Below are 15112 nucleotides of genomic sequence, written 5' to 3'. Positions count from 1 at the left end.
AACAACCTTTGGACACAATACACAGTTTGGACCAAATCGGTTACTCCGTTTATGGATATTGCGCGTACCATTCATTTTAAACATTTTTGATGGAGGTAACGGAAGAAGTGGACCTATAAGCACCACCTTTGAATTGTGTCTAATATTCGAAGAATTGCTACGGTATGCAAAGTGTGGACCAACGCAGGGTCACCTTCTCAAGAAGTTTGGACTTCCCACTTAAAACCAAATATAGTATCGTAATAGGGACCTTGAGTAAAACCTGTTGTAAGAAAAATCAAAAGGATTCGTGAGTAGGACCTCCTCTGCACTTTCCCAAAATTTTGTTTGGGGTACCCGAATAAGTTGACATATCGTCGGTGTCAGCTTAATTGTTCCATAAGCTGCTCATTTTGAGATAATCGCATTTTAATATTTTGCGTCACAACTGCGTGGAGCTGACTAAAGAAAATACTTATATTTCTGACTTGAATTATTAATTGTAGTATCTAAAACATATTTGCAAAAATATAGATGAATATGTGCTGGAATACAGTATGCGACACAAAAATTGTTAACCATATTTTGACACCGCAGCGTGATAGAAGACCAAACATAACTTCAACTTTCGCGGTTATGGTCCCATAGAGACCTGAGGCTTTAATGTCAAAAGGGATCATTTTGTCAGGCACATATCATCTAAACCGCTTGGAATTTGGGAATACTCGTGAAGGCAAGGTTGTAGCTCTTGTCCTAAAGAATAATAATTGTGAACACATAAGATCCATTCAACTTCATCTTCAAGGCCAAATTGCCATTATATTTTTTTCTCGGATTTTAGTCTGCAGATATCAATCCGATCGGAATTGAAGCAAACAACCAACTAGTAAAATGTTTGTTGGATCTCAGCAAACAACTTTCTAGAACATACGAACTCTGTAGAAACGGTTCTTAATGGCCAAAGTAGCTAAACAAATGCGAATTTTATCCTCTTTTCTTGGTTTTCTTGGTTTTCGCAAGAAAGCGATCAACCACAATGATGTGGCAAAGATATCTTAAATGCTAAAATAGCCAAAACCTTTTGAAAATATTCGATTTTTATACTTTTTTCTCCTATTCTGGTCCACAGTTACCAAGCCGCCCAAAAATTAGGGATACAGTTAACTACAAAAATGTACCTAAGATTTCAATAAACAACTTTCTAGAGCATACTAGTAAAATGATACACAGTGATATAAAAGTTATAGAGAATTTTAGAAAATAGAATTTTTTGTTAATTTTCTCATTTAGAGTTAAGCTTGATGATCTGAAATTATTTGCAAGTGAAAAAAGAAAGCCAAGGACTCGAACCCACATAGTCACCAAATTACGTTACCTGGTTTCATTGGTGGTAAAGCAAATCTTCGGACGTATCGACTATGTAATGGCTTCTCTGTCCTAGAACTTATCGTTTTTCAAATGCAAATGTGTTTTTGTACACTAACGCGGATACTTGGCCACAGAAATGTATTTTCTTCACGACAAACGCTTTTTGCGCTGACTTTGAAGTTATGAGTTTTGGCTTTGAACGCTAACACGCCATGACAACATTTTTTGATATGTTTTTCAAGGACGTGGGTTCAAATCCCAGCCGGGCTCATCCTGTTTTTTATTTTTTGAAATTTTGCCTTTTTAGGGCGAAGATCATTTTTAATGTTGTCATGGCGTGTTAGCGTTCAAAGCCAAAACTCATAACTTCAAAGTCAGCGCAAAAAGCGTTTGTCGTGAAGAAAATACATTTCTGTGGCCAAGTATCCGCGTTAGTGTACAAAAACACATTTGCATTTGAAAAACGATAAGTTCTAGGACAGAGAAGCCATTACATAGTCGATACGTCCGAAGATTTGCTTTACCACCAATGAAACCAGGTAACGTAATTTGGTGACTATGTGGGTTCGAGTCCTTGGCTTTCCTTTTTCACTTGCAAATAATTTCAGATCATCAAGCTTAACTCTAAACGAGAAAATTAACAAAAATCATTAAAAATGATCTTCGCCCTAAAAAGGCAAAATTTCAAAGAATTTTTTTAGATTTGTTCCATATCCACACTTGTGACACAAATGTAAAATATTGTACACCATATGGAACAGAATGACAAAAAATTTGTCCGTATTTGCATCAATAAATTAAAAACTCCTAAATCGAAAATTAAATTTCCGATTTTTGAAATGTGTTTTTTAACTTGTAAGTGTTCAAAATATTAATTTCGTAACTGAAAAAAGTTTAAGCTTTCGCGTCGAAGCGTGGATATATCGTAAACTATAGCATTCAGACAGAGCATACCAGAAAACCCTAGAAACCACCTGCATCTCAAAAAGTCAAAAGTGGCGTATACAACACTTTAGCACGTCACCCACAATATATTGTTCATATTACAATCTGATCTATGTCTTGTAGGAATATCACGAGTTAAGAGTTATCGTGCGAACCATTTTAGCGAAAAGTTTTGAACTGTTGCACAGTGGATCCGCTTGTATGGTGAAAGTGACCAAAAATATTTAGAGTGTAAAAATCAAGCCAATGCGCCGGTTACAGCTTTGTGCTGCTGCGAACAGTGTTTTAAGAAACCACGAGCGTAACATTCTGCCCCCTTTCCCCTCTGGAGTGGTATATGGTAAGAATAGTTTTACGCTTTTAATACAAAATGACATGAACAAAGGCCCAATTATCTTATGATGCAAAAATAGGCTTGGGGAAACAAAACAATCTTCAAAACAACATAAAATCCAACCAATTTAACGAATTAAAAAAATCAATATTTTTGTCTGAAAATTTACAAAAAATTTTAATACATAACTTATAGCATTCTTTCTGGAAGGCATGTACCGCCAACGTAAGACAAATTTGGAAGAAGATTTATTCATCCTGCCACTGATGCCAATTATGTAAATGTACGTAGTCAGATAACAGAGTTATACGCTAATATATCCACAGAAACCTTATTCTAGGGCAGCTTTAGTCAGCGACCCCCACTTATAGTCTGGCACTAGATGACAGCTGATTTTAATACTGAATAATCTTAAACCCATGACCTACTTTGGAAAATTATTCCCAAGGTGGGCACTGGTGGGCATCATGACTAAAACCTTATGTCAAATTTAAGTATATGATCGAATTGGCATTACAAAATACACTAAGAAGATATGCAGCTAACTAGAATTCCACAACAAGCTAAAACACTATTTTTTAATGAAAAATAAGCTATTACCTCCTCCTTCAAAATCCACTACAATATTTTGCTATACGTATTAGTTTCGCGATATTTTGAATATATTTACTTGCACTTAAAATTTAGGTTGTACTCACAACAAAAAATATTAGTTAAATGTTCCGACTTTTGAAGCTATTCTTAAGAAGATAGCGTTCGAATGAAACAAAAACTACTATATTTTTAGAAAGGTCCATGTCATAGCTGTCAGAGTTGCCAGATGTTGTACCAAAATTTTGACATTCATTTTTTTATTTTTTGCCAATGGGTAGATTCACTGTGTGTTGTGGAGTACGTACCCAAAGGAGTGGACCGATATAGTCCATCTTAGAACTTTGAACTTATGCGCGATATTGCGACTTCCAAATTTTAAATCAAATTGGTTTATCGGTTGGAGAGTTATCGTGCGCTGCATATACTACACGTGGTACCTTAGCGGGTATTTACAGATTTCGGGCGATTTATGAAGTATGAACTTGCCCTGAAAAAGCTTGTACCGTCGTAATGAGGGCAGCAAATTCAAGTTGTTACTACAAAAATCAAAACGATTCGAGAGGAGGTCTTAAAATGCACTTTTCCGAAATTTTGTGTAAGATGTACCCGAAGAAGAGGACTATATTCAAACTTGATCTATGTCTGGTAGAAATATAACGATGTACAAAGCGTGATCAGTCCCTTCGAGAGTTATCGTGCTCATAATTTTTGCGAAAAAAATTAACAGCGGTTGGCACGCGCAAGGTAATTTTAAAACAAATTCCAACAACAATCATTTACAGGTAACTGTGTTGATGTTCTTTTCAACGATGTGTTCGATATGTGCTGGCATGTTGCAAAATATTTTGTTTTTGATGTTTTTTGGGAAAGCCGAAAAGTGAGTGTGATTCTCATTCATATGAGAATACTAGACACTTAAAGAGCTCGGGTTTTCGCTAAAAAAACATCATTTCAAAAACCGAAAAGCCAATTGATAATTCACATCGCCGGGATGAAATCATTATATTGGTAGCGATTGCGTGGATTGAAGTACTTTTTTCCATGTTGTTGAATATTTGTGTGGATGTTGAATATTTGTGTGGGTGGTACCACAAGGATTGGACAGATAGGGCCCAAATTTGAACGTAATCTAAGTTTTGACAATATTTAGAGATTTGGACCAAATCGGTTGCAAAGTCTATGCGACATCGTGCGTACCATTTTAGCGAATATTTTCGAACTTTTGTGGGGGAGGTACAGGGAGGAGTAGACGTACTAGCACCATCTTCGAATTTCATCTAATATTCAGAGAAATATTACAATATCCAAAGTGTGGACGAACGCAGTATTCGGTTCGAGCTCCCAGCCACTACATATGGTGCCATAGGGGTTTTTTTACAACTTTCGGGCTATTTTCTCAAGAAGTATGGACTTGCCCCTAAAAAAAAAACTTTTACTATCGTAATTGAGGCAACGAATATAAGTTGATGCAACAAAAATCAAAGTGATTCGAGAGCAGTTGTTAAAGTGAATTTATCCAACATTTTGTGTGGGAGGTACCCGAAGGAGTGAGCAAATATAGTCCATATTCGAAACTGATCTATACCTGGTAGATTTATTAGGATGTGTAAACTATGGACCAAATCGGTCGCTCCCATCAAGAGCCATCGTGCGTACAATTTTTCCGAGCATTTTTGAACTTTTGTGGGGGAGGTACCTAAAGGAGTGGATAGATATAGCTTATCTTCGAACTTAAGCTAAGTTGCACAAAATATTACGAAGGCGACATTTTGGACCGAATTTGCAGATCCGTCCGAGAGTTATCTTGCGCTCCAACCACTACACCCGGTGTCATAGGGGTTATTTGTACCTTTCAGGCTATTTTCACAGGAAGTATGGACGTGCCCCTGATGAAACTTGTACCGTCGTATGGGGGGCAGTGAATACAAGTTGCTGCAACAAAAATCAAAATGATTCGAGAGCAGGTCCTAAACTGAACTTTTCTGAAATTTTGTGTGGGAGGTACCCGAAGGAGTGGACCGATTGAGTCCATATTAGAACCTCCTCTAAGTCTTGTAGAAATTTTACGTTGTGCAAAGTATGGATCAAATTTGTTACTTCCTTCAAGAGTTATCGTGCGCAAAATTTCCGAACATTTTCGAACTTTTGTGGGAGAGGTACCGGAAGGAGTGGACCGATATGACCCATCTTCGAATATAAACTAAGTTTGGACAAAATATTACGAAAGCCAAATTTTGGACGCAGTCGGCTCATCCGTTCGAGAGTTATCGTGCGCACCAGCCAGCCAGACAGACAGACGGACGGACATTGCTAAATCGACTCCAAATTCTGAAACACATTTCGTCCAAACATACTTGGGATCTAAAACCATTATTTCGATGAGGCACATTTCGCCCGTATGAAAGTGTATATACCCTCGTTAGCATAAATGCTGAGGGTATAATAACTTCTGTGGTTTAGGTACCCGAGGGAGTGGACCGATATGACCCATCTTAGAACTTAAACTAAGTTTGGACAAAATATTATTAAAGACAAATTTTGGACCAAATCGGCCCTCTACTCGGTCCTCTACTGTTTTGCCCACGTCATACTGTTTTTACAAAAATGTAGGGTGCGTTCACAACGAAGTTAATTTAGTTTTAAAGGCCGATGTACATAAGAAGTCCCGCCGCCTGGTTTTCTTGTCTTGCTTTATTTCTGACATAATAAAAATAAATGAATAAAGAAGAAAAGGGCAACCTTGTTAGAAATTGGTTCGGACTTCTTTATTCTTTTATTTTTATTATAACAGAAATGAAGCGAGACACGAAAGCAAGGTAGCGGGCGAGGCTTCTTATGTACCGAGGCCTTTAGTCGTTTTAATTGAGACGTATTTGTCATGAAAGTTGTTACTATATACACGATTTTGATTAATTTGGCCTGTGAAATTATAAAAATGCATGTTACAAGCATCTGAAACGGCATCCATTGTTCGAATTAAAAAAAACTATAATATAAGGTAGTGTTATTTAAATAAACCAAAGAAAATAATAACTAAATTAACAGAAGTGACGTTTAAATCTAACGGAACATTTCTGGTGTTTATATTTTTTCTGGCTTTTACTAACCAAGCAGGGCAGTCAAATCGCACGAAATAATAGTGATATCCGAATTTATTAAACAGACATACATGTTTTCTTTATTGCCTGTTAAAATGTGCGTCACTGTACGACTGAGACAATTAATTTTAAAAAATTGATACATGCATACATATATTTTCAAAATAAATTCAATTTTGTTTCTTTTCTATTTTGCAGATACAATAAAAACGGCAACAGCAATATGCCTGAAGGTCACAGCAGATACATGATCCGTGTTGAGATTGGTTTTGAAGAGGCACACTTATCACTGGCAATGAAATGAAATATAATTTTGTGAATTTCTGAGGCGGTACTTGAGTAATTTCTTTGGAAAATAGAATCATCAAGAAGAAATGAAACAAGTCGAATTGAGTGAAATGAAATAAAATAAAATTGTGTAGATTTCAACTGGCAAAATGGTGGACGCGAAGTGAAAGCAGAAAAAGAAAACTGCAACAACAACAAAACATGTTGAACCAAAATTATCAACCACAGCAACCACAGCGAACAACCAAACACCAGCTAAAGTGGGCAAATACATTTAGACCACAAGATGAACAACAGCAGCAGCAAAAACAACAACAACAGCAACATCAACAATTCTGGCCAAGTGGTCATTCGGCACTGCACTGTTATAAAATACAAGCAACGAAAATTCAACAAATTGAAAATATAAACTAAAACACCAATTCAATTTTTCTGTTAGGAAAATCTAGCGAAAAAAACATAACAGCAGCGCCAGCAACAACAACGACAAACCTAACCGAGGATTCGAAAAGCGAATCGAAAAAAATCCTCCAAACTAAAGAAAATAACGTGGGAGTAGACAAACCTAAACTGTGTAAATACAAAACCCAAATAGGATAACAGCAAATTGTAGGTGGGGAAACGGGTAACCAAAAAGAACAAAGTAAAGAAACAACGCCCCCACTTTCCTGCCCCCGCACAAAATGCAAACATCAGCCTAGAGTCCTCCATACGATAGCGCAAGCAGAAAGTAAACAAACCATAGCCAGCATGAACAACACTAACACCACTAAAACTTTGTTCAAACAATATCAACGGAAAACTAGCCGAAAACTTTTGAAAATCTAATTGAGTGAAAACAGAAATTAAATAGAGAAACCCTAGAAAACTGCTATTCAAATAGCAACAAAAACAACAAATCAACAGCGAGCGACTACTCTGCGAACGCCTTTCTTCATACCTCCGGTTTTTTGCATTTTTCCCCAACTTTACCTTTGGCCTTCACCTAGCGACCGCCATCAATTGTTCAACAACGGAAACAAAAGCACACAACTCACAAAAGCAAGATATGAAGGATACCAAGAAAAGACAGAAGCAACAAATACAACAGCAGTAAAATTAAATCACAAAAGAATAACAAACAACTACAATCTTAAATCTATAAGAATTTTTATTAAGGATTAGTAACCGAACACCTGCCCTTTAACAAAAGCAACAATAACAAATAGCACAGAAAGATAATAACCATAAACATTTATTAAGAAAGTTAATAAAGGACATAGAAGAGAGGAAAAAGGAGGGTGGAGATTACATAGATAAGAAAAGAACCATACAACAACAACGAAATATCAATAACAAAATACCACAACGGATTCACAAACACGGCCGGTCAGCCACCTTTAAGACTCTCATCTATATCGTCAACTACAAAGGAATCTCCATAGAAATCCATCAAGATGAGTAATAATGACAAAACACCTACATCGAACGAAGGTGAGTACAAAATATTGTTCCGAGTGTTTCGTTGTGAATGGATAAAGGGAGGGAGGGACGGATTTGTAGGATTAGGATTTGTGGGGACATAAAATTGCTAATGCCTTTTGGGAGAAATAAACTCGACAATATATTCACTAAAATACCGCAATTATTTGTTTCTTCTTGGTAATATTTTATTAAGAAATCAGTAACATATTTTGTTTAATATGGATCTGTGCATACTTTTGAGCATTACATTGAGAACTTTGTGTTTACGTACACATGTTGATTATTTTGTATCTGAAAGATAATGAATTCCAAGATGAAGCTGTTTTCTGTTGGTGATTTATAATTAAAGTGGATTATGAATTGTTTTGGTTAGTTTAAGGATGAGGGATGTTCATTCTGAATCCTGCGAAGAATACGATAATCCAATCCAAATCCAAACAAGAAAATAAAACAAATGAAAACGGGTTAAGTTTCGCCGGGCAGAACTTTTAATGTGGCTAAAACGTTGAAAATATCGAAAATCGGGAGGTACCATTCAATGGATGTTTTATCAAAATCTGGACTTATAGCAAAAAATTAGGCCATTTCAGTGTTATAATTGCTGGCCCATTACAGAACATTTGTTCCATAGACCGAAGAAAAGATCTCCATTCCCCTCTGTTTTTCACTTCGCTTTTTGGAATACCGCGCCTTATCATTTCTTCATCCACTTGTATGCTCCATCGAAGCTTAGGCCTGCCGATTCTGCGTGCACCGCCATGTGGCATATATTCATACGCCTTTTTAGCGGGCTCCTCATCGCTCATTCTTATGATATGGCCGTCAACGCAAATCGGCCCGTAGATCTTTCGAAAAATTTTCCTCTCAAACACACCAAACACTGCCTTATATGCTGGCGCAAGTACCCATGCTTCGGAGCCATACATTAGCACGGGTAGTATCAGCGTTCTGTATAGTGTTATTTTTGTTTGACGAGATGTGGCTTTGTTTTTAAATTGCTTACTTAAACCATAGAAGCATCTGTTGGCCAATACAATTCTTCTTCTTATTTCACAACTGATGTTGTTTGCTGTGTTTATGGCAGTGCCGAGGTAATTGTAGGTACCAACTTCCACAGTTGGTCCGAGCACTATGGACGCTTTGCGCGTCGACACCATCAATTTGGTCTTTTCGCCGTTTACCGCCAGACCCACTTTCGCAGATTCTGCTTCGATCTTCTTAAAGGTATCAGTTACTCCCTTTACTGATCGACCCATGATGTCTATGTCATCAGCATAAGCAAGTAACATGTGCCTATTGGTGTAAATTGTGCCATTTCTTTTGACATTTGCATCTCGTATTACCTTTTCCAGCAAAATGTTGAATAGGTCACACGAAAGGCTGTCTCCTTGTCTGAAACCTCTTTTGGTACAAAATTCTTCGGAGAGGTTCTTTCCAATTTTAACTGAGTCATCATACAAAGCCGGATGAGCTTTGCGGGGATACCAAATTCAGGAATTGCATGGAATATCTTTGATCGGAGGGGACTGTCGAATGCTGCTTTATAATCGATGTGTCGATCTGCATCTCTTGGGTCTTCTCTAGGATTTGCCGCAGGGTAAATATCTGGTCATTGGTGGACTGGTCAGGTAGAGTTGTGCAAAAGGAACTATATGGAACTATCTAGTTCACTTCGCAGTTCCAATGGCCCACATTTTTTCTTTGAACAAACTGCGTATACTTACTATCACACGTTATATTTCATTATGTTACTTATACGTTTTGGAACTAGTACAAGGAACTATTGTCAGGTCTAAAACCGCTATTGTCAGGTCTAAAGCCGCATTGGTATGGTCAAATTATTTCGTTGACCATTGGCTTTAGTCGTTCGCACAATATCCCTGACTCTATCTTATAGGCAATAGGGAGAAGACTTATGCTCCTATAGTTGGAGGATACAGTCTCATATCCTTTCTTGTGGACGGGACATAGGATGCTCAGGTTCCAATCGTCGGGTACGCGTTCTTCCTGTCAGATGGTGCTAACTAGCTGATGCATACACCTTATCAGCGCGTCGCCTCCGGTTTTAAACAGGTCGGCTGGTAAGCCATCGGTTCCTGCTGCTTTATTATTCTTCAGCCGGTTTGATGCTTGACTCTTTGGTAGAATTTTCGGACTTCATTCTGGCTCCTGTACATCTCGATTTTTTCACACTCCCGCTTTTCCATCTCTCTCTCTCTTTTTCCTGCGGAAAAGACGTTTCTCCTCTCTCCTTTTCTCCCGATATCTCTCTCGTGCGCTACGCGTTGCTCCGGATTGTAAAGTAGCCCTATATGCCGCATTTTTCTCTTCGGTAGCAGCACGACACTCCTGGTCATACCATGAATTCCTTTGTGGAGGTCTCTGGAATCCAAGTATGGATTTTGCGGCTGTTTGCATGGAGTGGGCAATATTTTGCCATTGTGTTATGTTATCGGTACAAGGAGTGCTCGCGTTAAGCAATTGGGCTAGTTGAGTGGAATATGCTGTGGCTATCTGTTGTGTTTGCAGCCTATCGATGTCCAACTTCCGCGCTGTGTCTGTTCGTGCTTTATTTGCAACGTTTAGACGGGTACGTACCTTTGCTGCAACAAGGTAGTGGTCCGAATCAATGTTTGCGCCTCGGAACGATCGTACATCCAACACGCTCGATGAATGTCTTCCATCTATCACAACATGATCAATTTGATTACTTTTTCTTTGATCTGGAGACAGCCAGGTGCCCTTATGAATATCGAGATGATTTAATCTGGTACTGCTAACTACCATGTATTTTGCAGCTGCAAAGTCTATCAGCCTCATACCATTGTCAGATGTTTCACTGTGGAGACTGAATTTCCCGACTGTTGGGCCAAAGATACTCTCCTTTCCAATTTTAACATTAAAATCGCCTAGAATGATTTTAATGTCATGGGCAGGCCAACGGTCATATGTTTCTTCTAAGCGCTCGTAAAATATATCTTTGGTCTGTTCGTCCTTTTCTTCAGTGGGAGCATGAGCGCAAATAAAGCTGATGTTGAGGAATTTAGCTTTTATTCGAATTGCAGCAAGTCTTGCATTCACTGTGGTGAAGCTGGATACCAGATGTGTTAGTCTCCGACTAACTACGAATCAGCAACCAAACTCGTGCTTTACGTAATGGCAGCTATAATACAGTGCGTCACCTTTAGGTGTTGTTGTGACGCCTTTCCCAATCCATCGTAATTCCTTTATGGCAGTAATATCGGCCTTGTACTTTTCAAGTACGTCTGCCAATGCGAAGACTGCACCTTCTCTATAAAGAGTGTGAACATTCCAGGTGCAGATTCGCAAATCATGGTCCTTAAAACGTTTGCGGGGTTCGTCAACTTTAGAGGGGTTTGTTTTTCCTTTCTTTCGTTTTTTCATAGTAGGCTGTTTTTTCTAGGGGAGGGTTACTAACCCGACACCCAAACCCAAGTTTTTAACGTTCTTATGGGCGAACGCGCGGCACATGTTAGCTCACTACCTTTAACGGGTATTAAAGGCAGTTCCCCAGGTGACACCACGGGGTTGTACTCGGACTCCAGCACGATTTTCTTCACGAACACGACTCGAACTCAGGAGTCGACTCCGACTCAACATGCATAAAATATTTGCTAATCTGTTAGTTTTTTATACCCTCAGCGTACAAGTTTTTAGGGAGGCGCAAGCTAATTCTTCCTAAGAAAATTGCCCGAAAGCTGTAAAAACCGCTATGGCACCAGCGCGATAACTCTCTAACGTATCAACCAATTCGGTCCAAAATTTGGCAGTCGTAATATTTTGCCCAAATTTAAATCAAGTTCCAAGATGGGCCATGTTGGTTCAGTCCTTTTGGGTACCTCCCTCTCAAAAGTTCAAAACTATTCGCTTAAATGGTGCACACGATAAATTGCGAAGGCCGTAGCCGATTTTGTCCACACTTTCCACATAACATATAATCGAAATATTTTGCACAAACTTAAATTATGTTCAAGATTGGACTAAAAAAAAATCAAAATTTTTGTTTAAGTGCGGAAAAGAAAAAGAAACTGTTCAAGAGCCCTTTGAACATATAGACATCTGCGGCACATCTGAAATATTTAGCGTAAATAGCTCTCGTTATGCCGAAAACATTAGTGCCAATTTTTCTTGGAGGATAGATCCTTTTTAAATTTTTAACCTGATATTCCGATATAAAACCGGGGCATTTAAACAGTTTTAAGTAACTCATTAACCATATATGTATACCATTAGAAAGCTTATAAACATTGTTGAGTACAACTTTTTAGGTTCCGATGCTAGAACAAAGAAACCGTTTTTATACCCTCAGCATTTATGCTAATGAGGGTATGTATATACACTTTCATACGGGCAAAATATGCCTCATCGAAATAATGGTTTTAGACCCCAAGTATGTTTGGATGTGTTGAATGTGTTTCAGAGAATTTGGAATTGATTTAGCCATGTCCGTCCGTCTGTCTGTCTGGCTGGCTGGAGCGCACGACAACTCTCGAACAGATTAAACAATTCGGTCCAAAATTTGGGTTTCCTAAAATTTTTTGTCCAAACTTAGTTTATGTTCGAAGATGGGTTATATCGGTCCACTCCTTCCGGTACCTCCCCCACAAAAGTTCGGAAATGTTCGGAAAATTTGTGCCATAGCTTTTGAAGGAAAGACCCGATTTGGTCCATACATTGCACATCGTGAAATTTCTACCAGACTTAGATAAGGTTTCAATATGGACTCATCGGTCCACTCCTTCGGGTACCTACCACACAAAATTTCGGAAAAGTTCTGTTTAGGAGCTGCTCTCGAATCGCTTTGATTGTTGTTGTAGCAACTTGTATTCACTGCCATACTAACTGAAAAATAGCCTGAAAGGTGAAAAAAATCCCTATGACACCGTGTGTAGTGGTTGGAACGCAAGATAACGCTCGAAAGGATAACTCTCGATACGGTCCAAAATGTGGCCTTCGTAAGATTTTGTGCAAACTTAGTTTATGCTCGTAGACAAGCCATATCGGTCCACTCCTTCAGGTACCTCCTCCACAAAAGCTCAAAAATGTTCGGAAAAAATGTGCACACGATAACTCTTGATGATAATATATCTACCAGATATAGATCAGGTTCGAATATGGACTATATTTGTGTACTCCTTCGGGTACCTCCCACACAAATTTTTGGATTAATTCACTTTAAGACCTGCTCTCGAAGCACTTTGATTTTTGTTGAAGCAACTTGCATTCGCTGTCTCAATTACGACAGTAAAAGTTTATAAAGGCGCAAGTCCATACTTCTTGAGAAAACTGCCCGAAAGTTGGAAAAGCCCCTATGGCGCCATATGTAGTGGCTGGAGAGCTCGAACCGAATACTGCGTTCGTTCACACTTGGATATTGTAATATTTCTTCGAATATTAGATGAAATTCGAAGGTGGTGCTTATAGGTCCACTCCTTTCGGTACCTCCCCCACTAAAGTTCGAAAATATTCGCTAAAATGGTACGCGCGATTTCTCATAGACGTAGCAACCGATTTGGTCCAATCTTTGGATCTTGTCGAAACTTAGTTTATGCTCAAATTTTGGCCTTGTGGTACCACCCACACAAATGTTCAACATTTTGTGTGGTTAAGGGTCTGTTTGAGGATCCCTTGGACATTTTAACCGAAGGGTTTCCTAGTGGCCCGGTTTACAGCGATATTATGTTTTTCGTAGCCCTATCTATCGTTATCCCCGCAAATTTTTGAACTTTAATCCCATACTTTTGTCGGTTCATACTTCCAAAATTTTGAAAACCCCCCTAAAAAAAAGTATTTCAATCCACACAGGTTGAGGGTATATCTCTGTCGGCCAAGCCGACTCATACTTTTTTACTTGTCTTAACCCGTTTTAAGGGAAAATGTTACTGCGCATAAATAGGAAGATCAACCCTTGAGGGGTGAACATTTTCTTTTGGCGATGAAAGCCAATGAAGATAATATTATAAGTCCGGAAAAATAGTTATGCCACAGGGAAAAATCAAAACAATCATCAAGCCATGTGACCTTTGGCGAAAATTTTCCTTTGAGTTCTTTATGAACTCACCACGATTTATAATCTTCAAAAGAAATTTTTCACCTCCATACTTTGAGTTCCGTTATGTGTCACGGTGTTATTGATCAAGTCAATCAAGTCCGCCATTTACCAAGTTGTAAGTCGTTTTTATAAAAGTTAACAAGTTAACTAACTAATGAATAAAGTAATACCGTTCATTTAGAGACCGATCCCGTTTTTATAACCAGCACCCCTGTGTGGGGAGGGTATTAAAAGTTGGTTTTGGCCAAAAAGTTTCTAACATATCGAAATAAAGGTCGTTGACTTATACTTATGGATATGTCCATCTAAACCTTGTAATCACGCTACAGGTCGCAATTTCGTTTGGATCGTCACCAAGTTTTGTGTGTTAATGGGGGTCCCGGAGGGGAAGAAGCGTATTGATGTTGGTGATGGTCGGGCAATATTCAGGGATCGGAATGGGCAAAAAACTTATTTGGAGAAGAAGTCAACGTCTGATTGCAAAACTAATATCTCCGCTTTTATAAGGGGTATACCTAACCTGGGAATGAAAGTAGAATATATCACATTTACAACGATGTAAAGTAGGTTGTCGTAAGTGGTCAAGAAGAAGAAGTCAACGTCTGATTGCAAAACGAATATCTCCGCTTTTATAAGGTGTATACCTAACCTGGGAATGAAAGTAGAATATATCACATTTACAACGATGTAAAGTAGGTTGTCGTAGGTGGTCAAACAATGGAGATATCGCTATAGTCGCTAATCCAAACCAACTTTTAAATTTTGCTATTTTAATTGTAATGACGAATATCGCAGCTTTGGTTGGATATCTTCCAAAAGCAAAGCCTGAGGTATGGAAGTAGAAGTTGACGGAGGTAGTTAAACAACGAAGATATCGCAGTAGTCGGTAATGCGTTCTATCTTTGTAATCACGTAACAGACCGCAATTTTTATCTGATCGTCACTAAATGTAGGGTGTTAATGGGGGTC

At 38.4% G+C, this 15112-nt stretch overlaps 1 protein-coding gene across 1 annotated transcript in view; it reads left to right on the top strand.

Moving 5' to 3' along the window:
• NaCP60E (Na channel protein 60E) overlaps nt 1–15112 on the top strand; it is an 898928-nt gene that overhangs the window by 260983 nt on the left and 622833 nt on the right. The window contains exon 3 of the mRNA XM_073956139.1: nt 6517–8079. Coding sequence (XP_073812240.1) covers nt 8043–8079 — 37 coding nt within the window. The 5' untranslated portion in view covers nt 6517–8042. The remainder of the gene's footprint in view (nt 1–6516; nt 8080–15112) is intronic.

The sequence above is a fragment of the Musca autumnalis genome, unplaced genomic scaffold (genome assembly GCF_047663935.1).
Source record: "Musca autumnalis isolate F117 unplaced genomic scaffold, ASM4766393v1 scaffold_5, whole genome shotgun sequence".
Taxonomy (NCBI): domain Eukaryota; kingdom Metazoa; phylum Arthropoda; class Insecta; order Diptera; family Muscidae; genus Musca; species Musca autumnalis.
The sequence above is the reverse complement of the archived record's forward strand: the minus strand, read 5'-3'. Positions and strand labels throughout refer to the sequence as shown.